Source organism: Cryptotermes secundus, unplaced genomic scaffold (genome assembly GCF_002891405.2).
Source record: "Cryptotermes secundus unplaced genomic scaffold, Csec_1.0 scaffold522, whole genome shotgun sequence".
In the NCBI taxonomy this organism is placed as follows: Eukaryota; Metazoa; Arthropoda; class Insecta; order Blattodea; family Kalotermitidae; genus Cryptotermes; species Cryptotermes secundus.
Genome location: NW_019719365.1, coordinates 313,085 through 326,468, shown reverse-complemented (window position 1 = coordinate 326,468; position 13,384 = coordinate 313,085). Strand labels below are relative to the sequence as shown.

The window sequence follows — 13,384 nt, the reverse complement described above, 5'->3', positions numbered from 1 at the left end:
ATTGTTTGAGTATGTTGTATTGTATTTGACTTGAAAGTGTCTTTCTGTAATGTAAGATTTTAATAATAGGAAATATGGGGTAGGAAAAAAGTTTTTGATTTTATATAGTAGACCGGAGTGCCATACTTTATCAAATGCTTGGGTTAGGTCAAGAAATGCCGCTGTGCAGAAGGACAACAAGAGGATAAGAAAATTTATGTTACGAAATGTTTCATCTGATATTATGATTACGATCTAAGAAAGGGGGATGAGTTGGTTGGGACATGTAAGAAGCACATCCGAGATAAATAATGAACATATTTCTGTTGAGGGATCTCTATCTAACATACCGCTTTTAAGACCTCGTTGTAGATGGAAGAATAATATTAAAATGCTACTCAGAGATATGGGGTGAGGTGGAATTGTGGATTGTTTCACAATGTTTCAGGATAGGTTCCTATGATGAAATAAGCAAACAAGTGAACAAATTTGAGTGCATCGCGACAGTGAATATGAAATTGTGACGCTGTGAAGTGTGGTAGGTAAATGTGTACAAGGCTGCACGACGTCAGACCCCATAAATTCTGTACTTAAGTATCAACGCTGAGAGATCCACATTTCTCAGTTTGGGGAAGCTGCTCTGGGTGAACTCCTGAAATGAAAAAAAAAAACAATCTATGAGGTAAAAATCTACCACACAACACGGTGTCATGTTCCAGAAGATAGCAATATTCACGGTAATGTCTCTTTGAGGTCCATAATATTTTACCGAATGAGTAACTGAAGTCACCGACAAGCGACGGTCGCTCGGTCGGTATACTTCGCTTCCGGACTAAAGCCACTGAGTTTGCTTATGTTTGAGTAACTGAACATCTGAAGGAAGACGGCAACATGGATTTAGCTAGTTAATACTCGAACAGCCTATATGGAATTACTTTGGAAATTTCCAATTTTGTTTAAGAATTCCTACAAGTAAGTTATATAACTTTCCTGAAACAGTGTGATCCAGTTGAAAGTTGAAACTTGTTGACAGTCACAATTCTGATGACGTGTTAAATTGTCGGCGTTACGGGGGGGATTTCCCTGCCTCAGCCTACATTTGAGTCATGTGACATTGCATGTATATGTAGGAACATCAAACGGACGCGACTTGCAACTAGACTCTTTGCTTACATATTGCTCGGAAGTCCTTTCCTAATCAACAGCTCCTACTGCAGTAGACCTTGATATGATGGAGGCATCGAGGGACCCACGTTATTAGTATTACAGACATTTGTCCAGCAGATTTGTGTCTGCTGGAATATAACACGGTGTGGCGAGTTCGGAGGAACATACCGCCTTGCTTAGCTTCTTATACCCTGAAGAAGTAGGCGACAACTTCCTCTGAAACGTGTTTTAATTTTCAGCTGAGAACACGGTGTTATATCCCATAATCAGAATCGATCATGTACACCGCTGAGAGAACCTTATATCCTACATATTGAGAAGGTAAATGTAAAGGAGAAGCTGTCCCTGTAACAGGCCGTGGAGGCCCATAAGGTTGTGAGACGTCGAGGTTCCCACATTTTCTAGACAATCGGCTCACAGCTGGAGGTAAGGTTGTCAGCCTTACGCTCCGGCCGCCCTTCATCTCCCAGGAAGATTCCTGGTACTCATTTCTGTTGGAGGCTGAGTCGGCCCCAGGGCCATAGTGCAGCTGGAAAGATTAGGTCAATTGAAAATCCAAACATCTCATCGGGAATCGAACCGGAGGTCTTCTGGCTTGTAGCATAGTGCCTCAACCAACTACGCTAGAAGTGAAGTTTAATGTACACGGATTTCATTGGAGTAGACAAGAAGGGTTCTCGTTAAATGTTGCAGTTTGAACAAAATACTCCCAGAGTTAGAGAAACCAGAAAGAACGACATAGTGAAAATTTCTGTCGCCTGGGATATAACACTGTTAAAAGTCAATGTACGTTTCGGGGAAAAATGTCGCCTCCATCTTCATGGTCGAAGAATGAGCTAAGTAATAAACCAGCGTGAAGTAGAAAGGAAGTTGGCAGAAATCTTCATAACCACTGCTCTGAGAGCATATTCATAGCGGACTAAGGGCTTTACTTTCTACATACATAGCACAGCAAGGAATGTCACAATGTAGCATTATACAACAAACTCCGTGGCGTGTAGTCGGCAAGCGAACTATACCGACCGAGCGACCGCCGCTTATCGGCGAAGTTAGTGCGAAATTTAGCGGATAGAGGGTGTCGCGTGGTCAGCGTAACGAATCCCCATCGCCGTTAAACTCGGTTTTCTAGACCAGAGCCGCTACTTTTCCATTCAAGTAGATTCTCAATTATCGCAGCTTTATACTGCAATCAAAATATTTCATATATATAATTGTATGACATAAAACATATGTATTCGTATTGACGGACACGATCAAAACCGCCGTATTATTAATATTTATTTATTTAATTGGGTTTTTACCAGGTGGCAGAGTCACTACAGTAAAACACAACGCACAAATAACACCACACTCAAACAAAGCACAGCACACAAAACTACACCAGCAATACAGAACACACTACACACAACGAATATAAGCGAAGGCCTATCATATTAATTGCTTTTATATAGAAGTTGAGAGAAATGTATTGCGGAATGGACAAGCAGTGCACGGAAGAGAAACTCTAAGGGAATTCCTTTCCATAAAGTTAAAGCGGTCCGGGTGTAACACTGGCCGAATTCTCAGGTCGGCATGTGGAATGAACGGATGTTTACCTCCACGTACACGCGATGGTGTTCAACTAGTAGGATAAGTTATTTTTTACCGTTACAAATATAAATTACTCATTTTTTCTGTTAATGAAATTTAACTTTTAAGCAAATACAATTTATGTCACGTGTAGAATCATAATAGCTCTTCTTCCTACTGAAATTTGTGTTAACGTCATGTTCAGTGAAGCATGTAACTGAACAATAACTAAAGTCAGACCTCCTGATGGATTAGCTTGGACACTGGCAATTTTCTGAGATAGGCCTATATTTCATATACCACTATAAGACGTTTAGGCAGTTGGATGCCGCGCCATAGCTCAAACGGTTAGTCGCTGGCTTCCCACCGCGGCGGCTCGGGTTCGATCCCGGGTCTTGTCAAGTGGGATTTGTGGCGGACAAAGTGGCGCTGGGGTACGTTTCCTCAAAATATTTCCGTTTCCCTTACCAATCTTCATTCCACCAAATACTCCATCATCATACTCATCCGGGGCAGGTACAATAGGCAAATCAGTGGCGCCATGCCGAATGGACCCAGCTGGACTCCATCCCCCCCCCCTCACTAAGCGAAAAACAGGAGTACTGGTTAGCAAACAATTCGAATCTCAGCTTCCCTTACTTGAGTATACTAAGTTGGCATTTAGTTAAGCTGTGTGAAAGCTCCTTAAAATAGGCCGTGGCCCTTCATACAAATCATTACTGTCTTATCATCTCATCGTGCGCTATAGGATCTCTGTAATTTAGAAGCATCGCTAGTTCTGTTTAAGCTTCTTAGAGCAAAGTAACAGGTAGGAAACAAATTTATATAGACTGACGTCCTCCAAAAGGAAGAATGTAGGCCAGAGAAGCAGAAAAATATTTGTTGTTACTTTCTTGTTAATCGCTTATTATTATTATTATTATTATTATTATTATTATTATTATTATTATTATTATTATTATTTATTCGCCGCTTCATCTTCCTTCACATTTCTATTTTTCTTATTGTTCTTTTCCTCAACAACAATTCATCTACTCGGCTTACTTTTCTACTTCTCTTCCATCCCTTCATCTTCTACATTTTTCTTCCTCCACCTCCTCTCTTCCATGCCCTCGACCCATGATTCTATATTTTTCATACTCGCTAACCTCTTTTTTTCGTATACACCTCATATTCTTGTGTTTTCCCTTTTTCATCATTTTATTTCATTTCCTACTTCATGTTCAGCTCCTCCTTCTTCTGCTTCATCTCTCTTCATATTTTATTCCGCGATTTTCTTCATGTCTACCGCCTCGCCTTGTGCTTCTCCCGTCTCGTCATATCTTTCACCTCTCATTTTTTCATTCTCATTCTCCTGTCACCTCCTTTTTCTTCTTTACAGCCCTCTTCATTCCGCCTTTTATTCTTCACCTCTTTATTTACTTCTCTATTTCTTTACGTACTGTTCGTATGTCCTCTGTACTACCTCTCCACCCCTGTCACTAGTTCGCAGCCTCGTTCTGGTAACACAGATGGTCACAAAGTGCAGTTCTGTAGTCAGGCTCCAAAGGAATGGCCGATCCGTCAGCTTATGAAATAATGTGTTCTGTTTGTTGCAGGTTAAGATCTGGTTCCAGAACCGAAGAAGCAAGTACAAGAAAATGATGAAAGCTGCTCAGCAAACTGTCCCTCAGCCCAACAGTAACAACAACGGAGGGCCCCAGCAACATGGGCTGTTGCCAAGCAACGCCAGCAACAACAACGCTCCCCACACTCCTGGTACGATACCAGGAGCCAATAGCCCGCAGCCTCCAGGAGGTGGCATCATAGGTCAGTGACATGACGTTAGTGTTAAGTGTCGTGTTTCTGGTTTCTCTTCCACATGCAGTTGAGTTCTGCAAATCAATGTAAACACAAAACACAGTTAACTTGCATCCAATAATAATAAGTACAAAATCACGCGAAAATTCAATGAGTCCATATCGGAAATACTTTTTTGAATATTTTACTGAGTTCCACATTTTCTGATCTATAAATGATGAAGACCGGTCACGGTAGCCGAGCGGTCTAAGGCATGTACTGTCTTCGCTCGCTCGGAAGCCGGGATCGTGGGTTCGAATCCCACCCAGGGCATGGATGTTTAGCGTTTTTGTGCATATGTGCGTTTTTCTGTGTTTGTATACAGTTAGAGGCCTTGCGACTTGCAGATCACCCACGCAAGGAGTTCTACTAAATTTAGATATTTAGTAGAACTCCTTGCGTGGGTAATCAGAAGTGAAACGGAGATTTTCGTGGAGGTAGGCCAATCCCCAGATTTTGACTGCAGCGCCAAAGGAAAAAAGTATAGAAGAAAAATTAAAGAGAAAGATAATGCGTATGTCCACCAGTCTATGGGAAGGAGAGTACGGGGCATGTCTGAATTTGCAACATCAACCACAGCTGCTTAAAATACAGGAAGATAAAAGCGTATGTCTTAAATACTGAGAGAGGGGTACAAATATAAAGGCCTAACATGCATATAGGTTTGAATACTGCTACAGTTTTACCTGAATGATATGTTTTATTGCGTTTTTTAAAGAAGATGTGTATTTAGAAGCAGTTCTACAGCCTGTTCAATACAACGAAATTCTAAATTATTTTCGAAGTTTCCGTGACCTATACATGGACACCCCGACAGTAATTTAGAAACACAACGTACTGTATGCTCTGTCACTGATCGACTCATGTAAAGAAGGCTGTGTCCTTTCGTCTGCATGTGTGTATTTTTATCTCATAAATTACCGAGTGGATTTTAATTAAATTCCGTATTGACTTTTTTTTATTAAAAGTCGATAATCTAGTTTAATTCTAGATCGTTCTGGTCCGAAATAACCATCTGCAACTCCGAAACAGAACACACCTGCGCTGTGATGCTTTGCTGTAGTCCTACTTTCTGAATGTCTGTGGGTGCCTACAGCACCGCTAACATTCTCTGATTACGCGATAGATGTTCAACTAGGAAAACTGACCCCACATAATTTCAGTATATCGTTGCGAGTAATTAAATGTAATTGAGCGATCTCATCCGGAAATTAAAGTTTTCAAGGTACAGATAATATATTCATTACGCAGAGGGACTGTGGCTATCTCTCCGCGCCATCATACTGGCTGGATGATTTTGAGAGGTCTGTGTACGAGTATTTATATTGTATATGCGAGAGTCACGTCACTTCTCAACACAGACACATTGTAATATAAGGCAGACCGCGGAACGTACGTGGGTTGGAATACCTCCACCGTAGTCCCGCGAGTCATAGGAGAAGAAAAGGTAACCCGGTGCCTGGGGGTATAACTGGGGCATCCTGTCACTAGGAGACATAAATAGAGATACCTGGTCTTCAAGAGTGGGGGTTTGACGCGATGCTGACAAACTTGCACTTAAAAAGAACTGTCCGGCCGCTTAACCCCCCTACGAAAGAGTCACTCTCCACGACACCCATTGCATACGAGGCTGGGTGGACCCCAAAATTGTGGAGAAAGGAAAAACATTGCAGTTTCCCGGTTTCGAACCCCTCACATCCAGTCTGTAGACCGTCGCTATACCGACTGAGCTATCCCGAATCCTTTATCATTCAAAGTTACAAAGCAAACATTGTTTGAATGTGGAAATTTATGTAACAATTACAAATTATATCTTGTAGCATGTCGCTGGGGTACGCGGTAACGTTGCTGATTGAGGCATTATGTTACAAAAAGAAATTACGCTGGTTCGAGTCCCGATTAGTTGAATTTTTTCAATTGGCCTAATTCTTCCAGCCGCACTATGGCCCTAGGTTCGACTGTCTCCAACAGAAATGAGTACCAGGAATCTTCCTGGGGGTGAAGGCCGGTCAGAGTGTAAGGCTGACAAACTCACCGCCATCTGTGAGCCGATTTTCTAGAGAAAATTTGGGAGCCTCGACGTCTCACAACCCTATCGGCTTCCACGGCCTGTTACAAGGATAGTTTTGCCTTCTAGCATGTCATTTCTCATCATTATGTGTCATCAGAGAAGGAAGTACTTCATTTCCTTTAAGACTCGATTTTAATTTAAGGATATATGAATGAGCCAAATGGAAAAATCTCACGACTGACTTAAGCCTTTTTTCCGTCCAGCATGCATTCATTCACAAAACAATAGGAAATTCAAACCACTGTGGTTTCATTCATGGAGTTCTGTTCGTTAGCTTCCCTTTGCTTCTGTACAAAGTAGTAGTTAGTCCCCCCCATCATGAAACTTAACTTCTCGCTTCAACGAACTGTATTCCATAATTATGTACGAATATGCGAATCGCAACACTGGCTTCAGAAAAGCTTCCTGTGGGCTACCTCGTAGGCTGGACCTATAAGAGAGTGGTCACATTGCGTGGCGAATGCAACTGACAGTTCGGATCGCATCGAAACGTCCGCAAATAATCCCCAGATTTGAACTCCTTACTCGTAATTTATAGAAATGGCGGCTCTTGTTCCTCTCTCGTCAAACCGCTACTTTAGGTTTTATGGCCAAGTGATATTGCCAGGTGCATGAGTGACTCTCGCCCGGGATCTCAACTGGATAATGGACGTATTGACAAATTTAACACACAACTCGTAACTACATTTAATTATAGCGCCGTCGCTTATTTCCACAATTTACAGTTCACTGGAGCACACTCCAAGTCTCTTCCAGCCTGCAGTGTCTTCACTGTAATTGCCTTGTAACGGCTTCTGCTTCTGGGCTCAGGACCTCTCTGAATGGTGAATCCCTTACTGCTGAACTGGCTCCGTGTCAGAGTCTGAACTACGACTGATGGTTTATCGCCAAACAGTCTTAGCTCAAAGTTCCTTTGAGTCTCACGACCAACCATTTATTTTCCAACTGAACATTTGCTATTATAGTTCTTATGTAACATCCTCTCTGACAAAAATGATGGGTTTGTTGTTTACAATTGCTGCTGGTCCTCGCCAGCGCAGTCATTCTCGGATCCGAGTACCGCCAGTCTCATGACCATATTTTACTGTCTCAGATTCGAGACTCCACCAACCAGGACGGTCAGGTTTCCGCATTTATATTCCCCAAGAACAGGGTGGCCCACTTATACCTCCAGGCACTGGGTTCCTTTTCTTCGCCTTCCATGACTCCCAGGGCTAAAGTGGAAATATTCGATCGAAATGACTTCTAAACTTGCCTCCGTTATAACATCTCGGCTCGGACCGCCGTAGAGAACATCGTTTCCAACAGTACATTTATTGTTCTATGATGATTCGTTGCTATGGAGTCTTTGTTCAAATTGTTTCCGTGGGAAAGTAACGGCTCAACACGTTACAATATAGAAAAATTCCGGTAGATCTACCCATATAAGATAAAATAGCCTCCCAATATTTCTTGACCTTGTATTTAAGATAAAATGTCGACAGATGCCGCATAATACCATACATAGCAGTGGTTCCCAAACTTCTTCGGACCACCCCCATCTTGGTTCCATAAACTCGACTCCAGTATCCCCTGTCGTACCATATAAAAAGCATTCTTCAGAACAGCGGTATGCAGAACCAACTAAGGAAGTTAACAATAGTAAAATAAACGTGCCACATTTAATAATCAATGTTAGTAAATTCTCAGTGTTGCGTATGGGCTAGATCAGCTGATACAATTTTTAATGTCCGGGTTAGTGTCACTTCAGTCGTAAATAAGCTAACAAAGCACTCGGAGTTGCACCACTCCAGGGCCGCCCTGCCGTTTCCCCTGCCTCTTAGTGCAACCACCTTCCTCCAGGGGGAGGGTACAGCCCACTTTGGAAACCACTGATATACAATACCAATTCTGGCAGACGTCGAAATTTTCAACATTTGACACTTGTAGGGTTAGAATATTTAAAAGCAAAACTAAAACATGTGTCATTTTGTCATTTTACGTTCCTAATGATAAGTAATTCCTTCATGCACGTCACTTGATCGTTGTAACGAACGTCCTGACGTCCGCTGTAGAAATAAACAAGAGAGGCGAATGCTACGCTTTCTTCTGGCTCCATTGCAGACAAAAAACTACGCACAGCATTCTGCAACTGTGTGGTGTCCTCAGCAAAGTACGTTAGTTACGACGGACGCATTTTGGGCGCTCGTGCAGACGCTGCCTAAAGCAACAACCTGACCACAACAAGGAGCTTAAGTGGATTTGTATGCTTCTTTTGAAGGGGGAGGTGGATCATCTTCAGGAAGCCAGCACAGTCCAGGTGGGTACCTTCCCCACGTTGGACACCAAAACCAACCCCAGACACCGACGCCGTCTTCTACCCCCGTGAGCGACATGTCGCCTCAACCTCCCCACGGCATGTCAGGCTCCCCGCCCGTTGTATCCTGGGACATGAAGCCTACTGCACCGGCACACCACCCAGCGGCACACCACCCCCACCACCACACACACCCGGGCTACATGCCTCAGTATTCGTGGTACCAAGCGGACGCGAACCAAGGACTCCTAACGTGAGTATGTCACAGAGCAAAGTCTGGAAAAGCAGAAACGATCAATGTCTTGGCAATAACAGAATATCACTTACGTAAATCGTTGAATCTGGGTATGAACTGTGTAGGGTCTGTTTTTCTTTGTTAGGTCGAATTTCTCTTCCCATTTCACATGTCTTACTCCGTACAATTTGTGTTCAAGTACTCTATACCAAGCTTAAGAAAACTGTATCCCATTTTTGTTTTGTTTTACAAGACAGTGTTGAAATCCAAGTGCAAAAGATATGCAAGATTTTTTCCACTTAGGAATAGTTTCACGCTAATGTTCGTTCACAAGAATTGTTAAAACATTACTTTCTGTCAGAAACAGAAGAGTTATTTCTGCTTTCATGCAGCCGTTTTTCTTCTCAGTGGATATTTATGTAATTTTGAAGTACTTATTTAGACTGAATAGTGCAATGATTGCTCAAATATAAATTAAGTTAATATTGAGTGTATGAGTATTCACAGTGAAAATATTTACAATCCACAATTTGTTAATCTTAAGGAGCTTTATCCCTCTTCTGAATTATTTTGATTATAAAACACCATTTTTGCTAGTTGTTTTACTTCGACAATGATAGCTTGGAAACAGGAAAAATCAGATATATATTTAGGCCTAATGAAATATTACGCCGTATACCAACAATTCTGTTCTTAAGACTGCTAGACATTGTTTCAGGGTTTTATTATGAGAGATATTTCGTACAACAAAAACTCTTGTATTCCTGATAAAGCTTCAGAGAAAACTTAGCAAAAATTACGAAGATTTTCTTTGCATTATTTTAAGCTATAATTATTAAAAAGCATTTGCAAAAGTAAAGCATTTACTTTTGATCTTACTAATATTTCAAGAACTTAGACATATCTAATTAGCATTTTGTTTGTTTCATATCTTGCTCGAACAACATGTGGCAAGAAAAAGTAGCTCATTCAACTACGTTCTGAACCCAGATGTCCCATCTTGTTATCTGTAGCAACATTTAAAGTGACATAAATAAACCAGAACTACATTTGTATAGGTACGGAATGGCAGGCAGAGAGCTGTATGGTGGCCATGTCTTGCCGAAGTAGAAAAACACAACAATAAAACAAGAGCAAGTGTATCAGGGCAATGAGGATATCACTGATGTTGACCTTTTCTTTTTCAGTGTTTGGCCTGCGGTTTAACGAAGATGAAAAGAAACGAAAACATATAATAATATTATATAAATGAATGAGAGACAAAATACATAAGTGTTTATTTCTCTGTTTATGTAAATTGATAAACAATCACAGACACTGTGAAGAAAATTTCTACTAAAAGAGAAGAGACAGCAATTGTGATCATGAAAGTACTAAAAATATTTGCAGAAAATGAGCGTCTGCAGTTATCGTAATTACAGTGATGTTTCCGGTTTCTAATCAGAGATGTCTCTATTAGCTGGACCTGAGTTACCGTCCTACATTAGAGATAACGAACATTCATATGAAATGAGAATATATCCCTGTTTGATTAGGGAAATAATATTAAAACGATTTCAAATGAACGTTTTTACAAAACAAAGAGGTGTAATATAAATACTGTTGTGTCCGTAAGTAAGTATGTGTGTATCTATTTGTACAAACTGATCAAACACATTGTGATTTCAGTTATTAAGGTAAATTTTTTTTTAAGTTTGTATTTAACCGAAGGACGAGAGAAAAGAAAACGTGGAAAGTGATATAGGATATCTCTGTGCCCATGTTACTGGAATGTGATCCTATTTAAATACGGCGCGATAATGTCCAGTAGTATATAAATCTTGTTGTTTTTGTTGGTGTATGTTCTTGAAACATATCGAAACACTGAAACTCATGAACGATAAAACAACAATGCCGTTTCCAATGTTACAGAAAAATGAATATTTTCAAGAAGTGGTATTATACACATAGATTCATATTTTAATGGTTTCCAAATAAAAAAAAATATTTTTGAGTTCAGGTCATATCCAAAATGAACTAGAATGATCGTTATCGAAACACATAAAATCCTGCCCTAGATATTACGATGGAATTTTATCTTCAATGGAACATCTCTGAAACAAAAATGAAATAACATATTCTTAATTTTAATCAGAGAATATGATAATGTAACAAATTTAAAAAAAATTATGCCCACCAGAGATGTAACATTTCTTTTTCTAACTGCTAGGAAAGCTATGGTGATATGGTGATATAGAGGAAATGCTGGACTAAGTATTTATTCCCTTACTGGACGGATAGTTGTACATCTAATGAAGAATTACATGCAAAGGACAAATGAATATCGAATGTTGTATGCACGTCACGGGTGAATACAATGTTACACTCATGAAACATTTTCTCTACATTTTCACACATATTTTCCAGACAATTATACCATAAACTGAAAAAAAAAGTTATAATAGCAAAACAGTTACTTTACACATAAATCAGATATTAGTAAGTCAATAGAATCCTTCTTCAGAATTTGTTTTTATTAGAAATAAAAAATATATGACACTTTTTATTATGTAGGAAATTAAAATTTTTAAACATTTCGAAAATAATTAACTGATGACTATTAAAACTTAGAAATATTTTACGAGATATAAAAGAAACAATGGCTAGATAGTTACAAGGATATGACACGTCATAAGAGCGTTTGGTTCATGCGGTTGCATTGGATAAAAGAATTTAATATGCAGAAAATTTAATCATCCTGAAAATTTGTAAAAGATTGCTCCTCGTTTCTGATTGAAAGTTCAGTGTTACTGCTCCAAGAATGAATATGGGTGTTACGTTGACATGTACCAGTTAATGCCCTAAATAGAATATATTTGTTAGCAATGAAACGCTGCAAGAAAATACATCACATTAATATACCGCAATTTAGATGTGTAATTAATTCCTATAAAACAGGGTATAATTATTTTATTTTCTTTTAAATAATAATCGACTAAAGAGAAAGTTATCTCTCAATTCGATATTCTGTAAGAGAGGAAATATGAATAAAAAGAACAAATAAAGGAATTAAGTGTAATTTTTGGTAAATAGAAACCATTTTTAAAAGTGGGTGCAATAAATTATTAGTTTCTGAAATGGATAATACTAAAACGTTTCCATCAGATTATTGTGCAAGAAGGAAGGTTGTTTTTCACGAAGTGTTTTGACAACATTCGAATATATGAACACGTAAAGAAATTGGAACTCTTCACGCTTTCAACAGTCGTGAAAATGGTTTCTACCTACGTGGACTTATTTATCTGTTGTATAAATTTATACATATTATAATTATTACTTATATAAATACACGAAGTTTCAGCTGGTCGTCACATGATTTCCAAGAAGAGAAATGCATTTTGAACGGCCTTTCTATTTTGTTTTTAACTAATAAGACGATAAGTGTTTTGTAGCAAAGATGGAGGAGTAAAACATGTGAGAGTAAAAACAGCATTTTTCTACACACATACGTATATAGAGAGGCTTTTAAACGTAAGAAGAAGGTCAAGGAAGAAGTGAAAATAAACATTAAGAAAATCAACTAGAGGTAATAATAATAATAATTATAATTATATTGTAAGTGTCTTTGAACAACAATGTGAAATAGTTGTAACTTGTATATTTGACATGAGAGAAAATATATTGTGGTTCTTTCTTTTATGTAAAATACAGCAAATTTTGACCGGACGAAATCTACACACGTGTTTAATTGTATTTTAGTAATCCAAGCTACTTTATTCACTACCCTATAAACCAGAAGGTTGCGGGTTTCTCCCGATAAGGTCATTGAATTTTTCAATTGACCTAATTCTTCCAGCCGCACTTTGGCTCAGGGGTCGACTCAGCCTCTAACAGAAATGATTACCAGGAATCTTCTTGGGGGTAAAGGTTGGCCGGCGCGTAAGGCCGACAAACTTATCGCCATCTGTGAGCCGATTGTCTAGAAAATGTGAGAGCCTCGACGACTCAGAACCTTATGGGACTCCACGGCCTGTTACAGGGATAGCTTTACGTTTTTTACATTTACAATAGACGCTTATGGCTAAAAGTGACTTTCTAACGATAGAATTGAAGAATGCATCTCATATTAGAATACTGGAAAAATAAAAAAATGAGTTTCTAAAGAAAGATAATTGTCTTAGGAGCATTGTATTTTTTTTGTCACAAGTGACTATCTAATTATATGAAAATATATAACTACAAATTGTAA

At 39.2% G+C, this 13,384-nt stretch overlaps 1 protein-coding gene across 2 annotated transcripts in view; it reads left to right on the top strand.

Moving 5' to 3' along the window:
• The window catches only part of LOC111864748 (homeotic protein distal-less), a 270,217-nt gene extending 259,077 nt beyond the window's left edge, over positions 1-11,140 (top strand). For both annotated transcript variants that reach the window (XM_023852254.2, XM_023852245.2), the window contains 3 exons: positions 4,314-4,524; positions 8,886-9,174; positions 10,344-11,140. In XM_023852254.2, the coding sequence (XP_023708022.1) occupies positions 4,314-4,524; positions 8,886-9,174; positions 10,344-10,362 (519 nt within the window). In that variant the 3' untranslated portion in view covers positions 10,363-11,140. The remainder of the gene's footprint in view (positions 1-4,313; positions 4,525-8,885; positions 9,175-10,343) is intronic.
• The last annotated feature ends 2,244 nt before the right edge of the window (positions 11,141-13,384 follow it).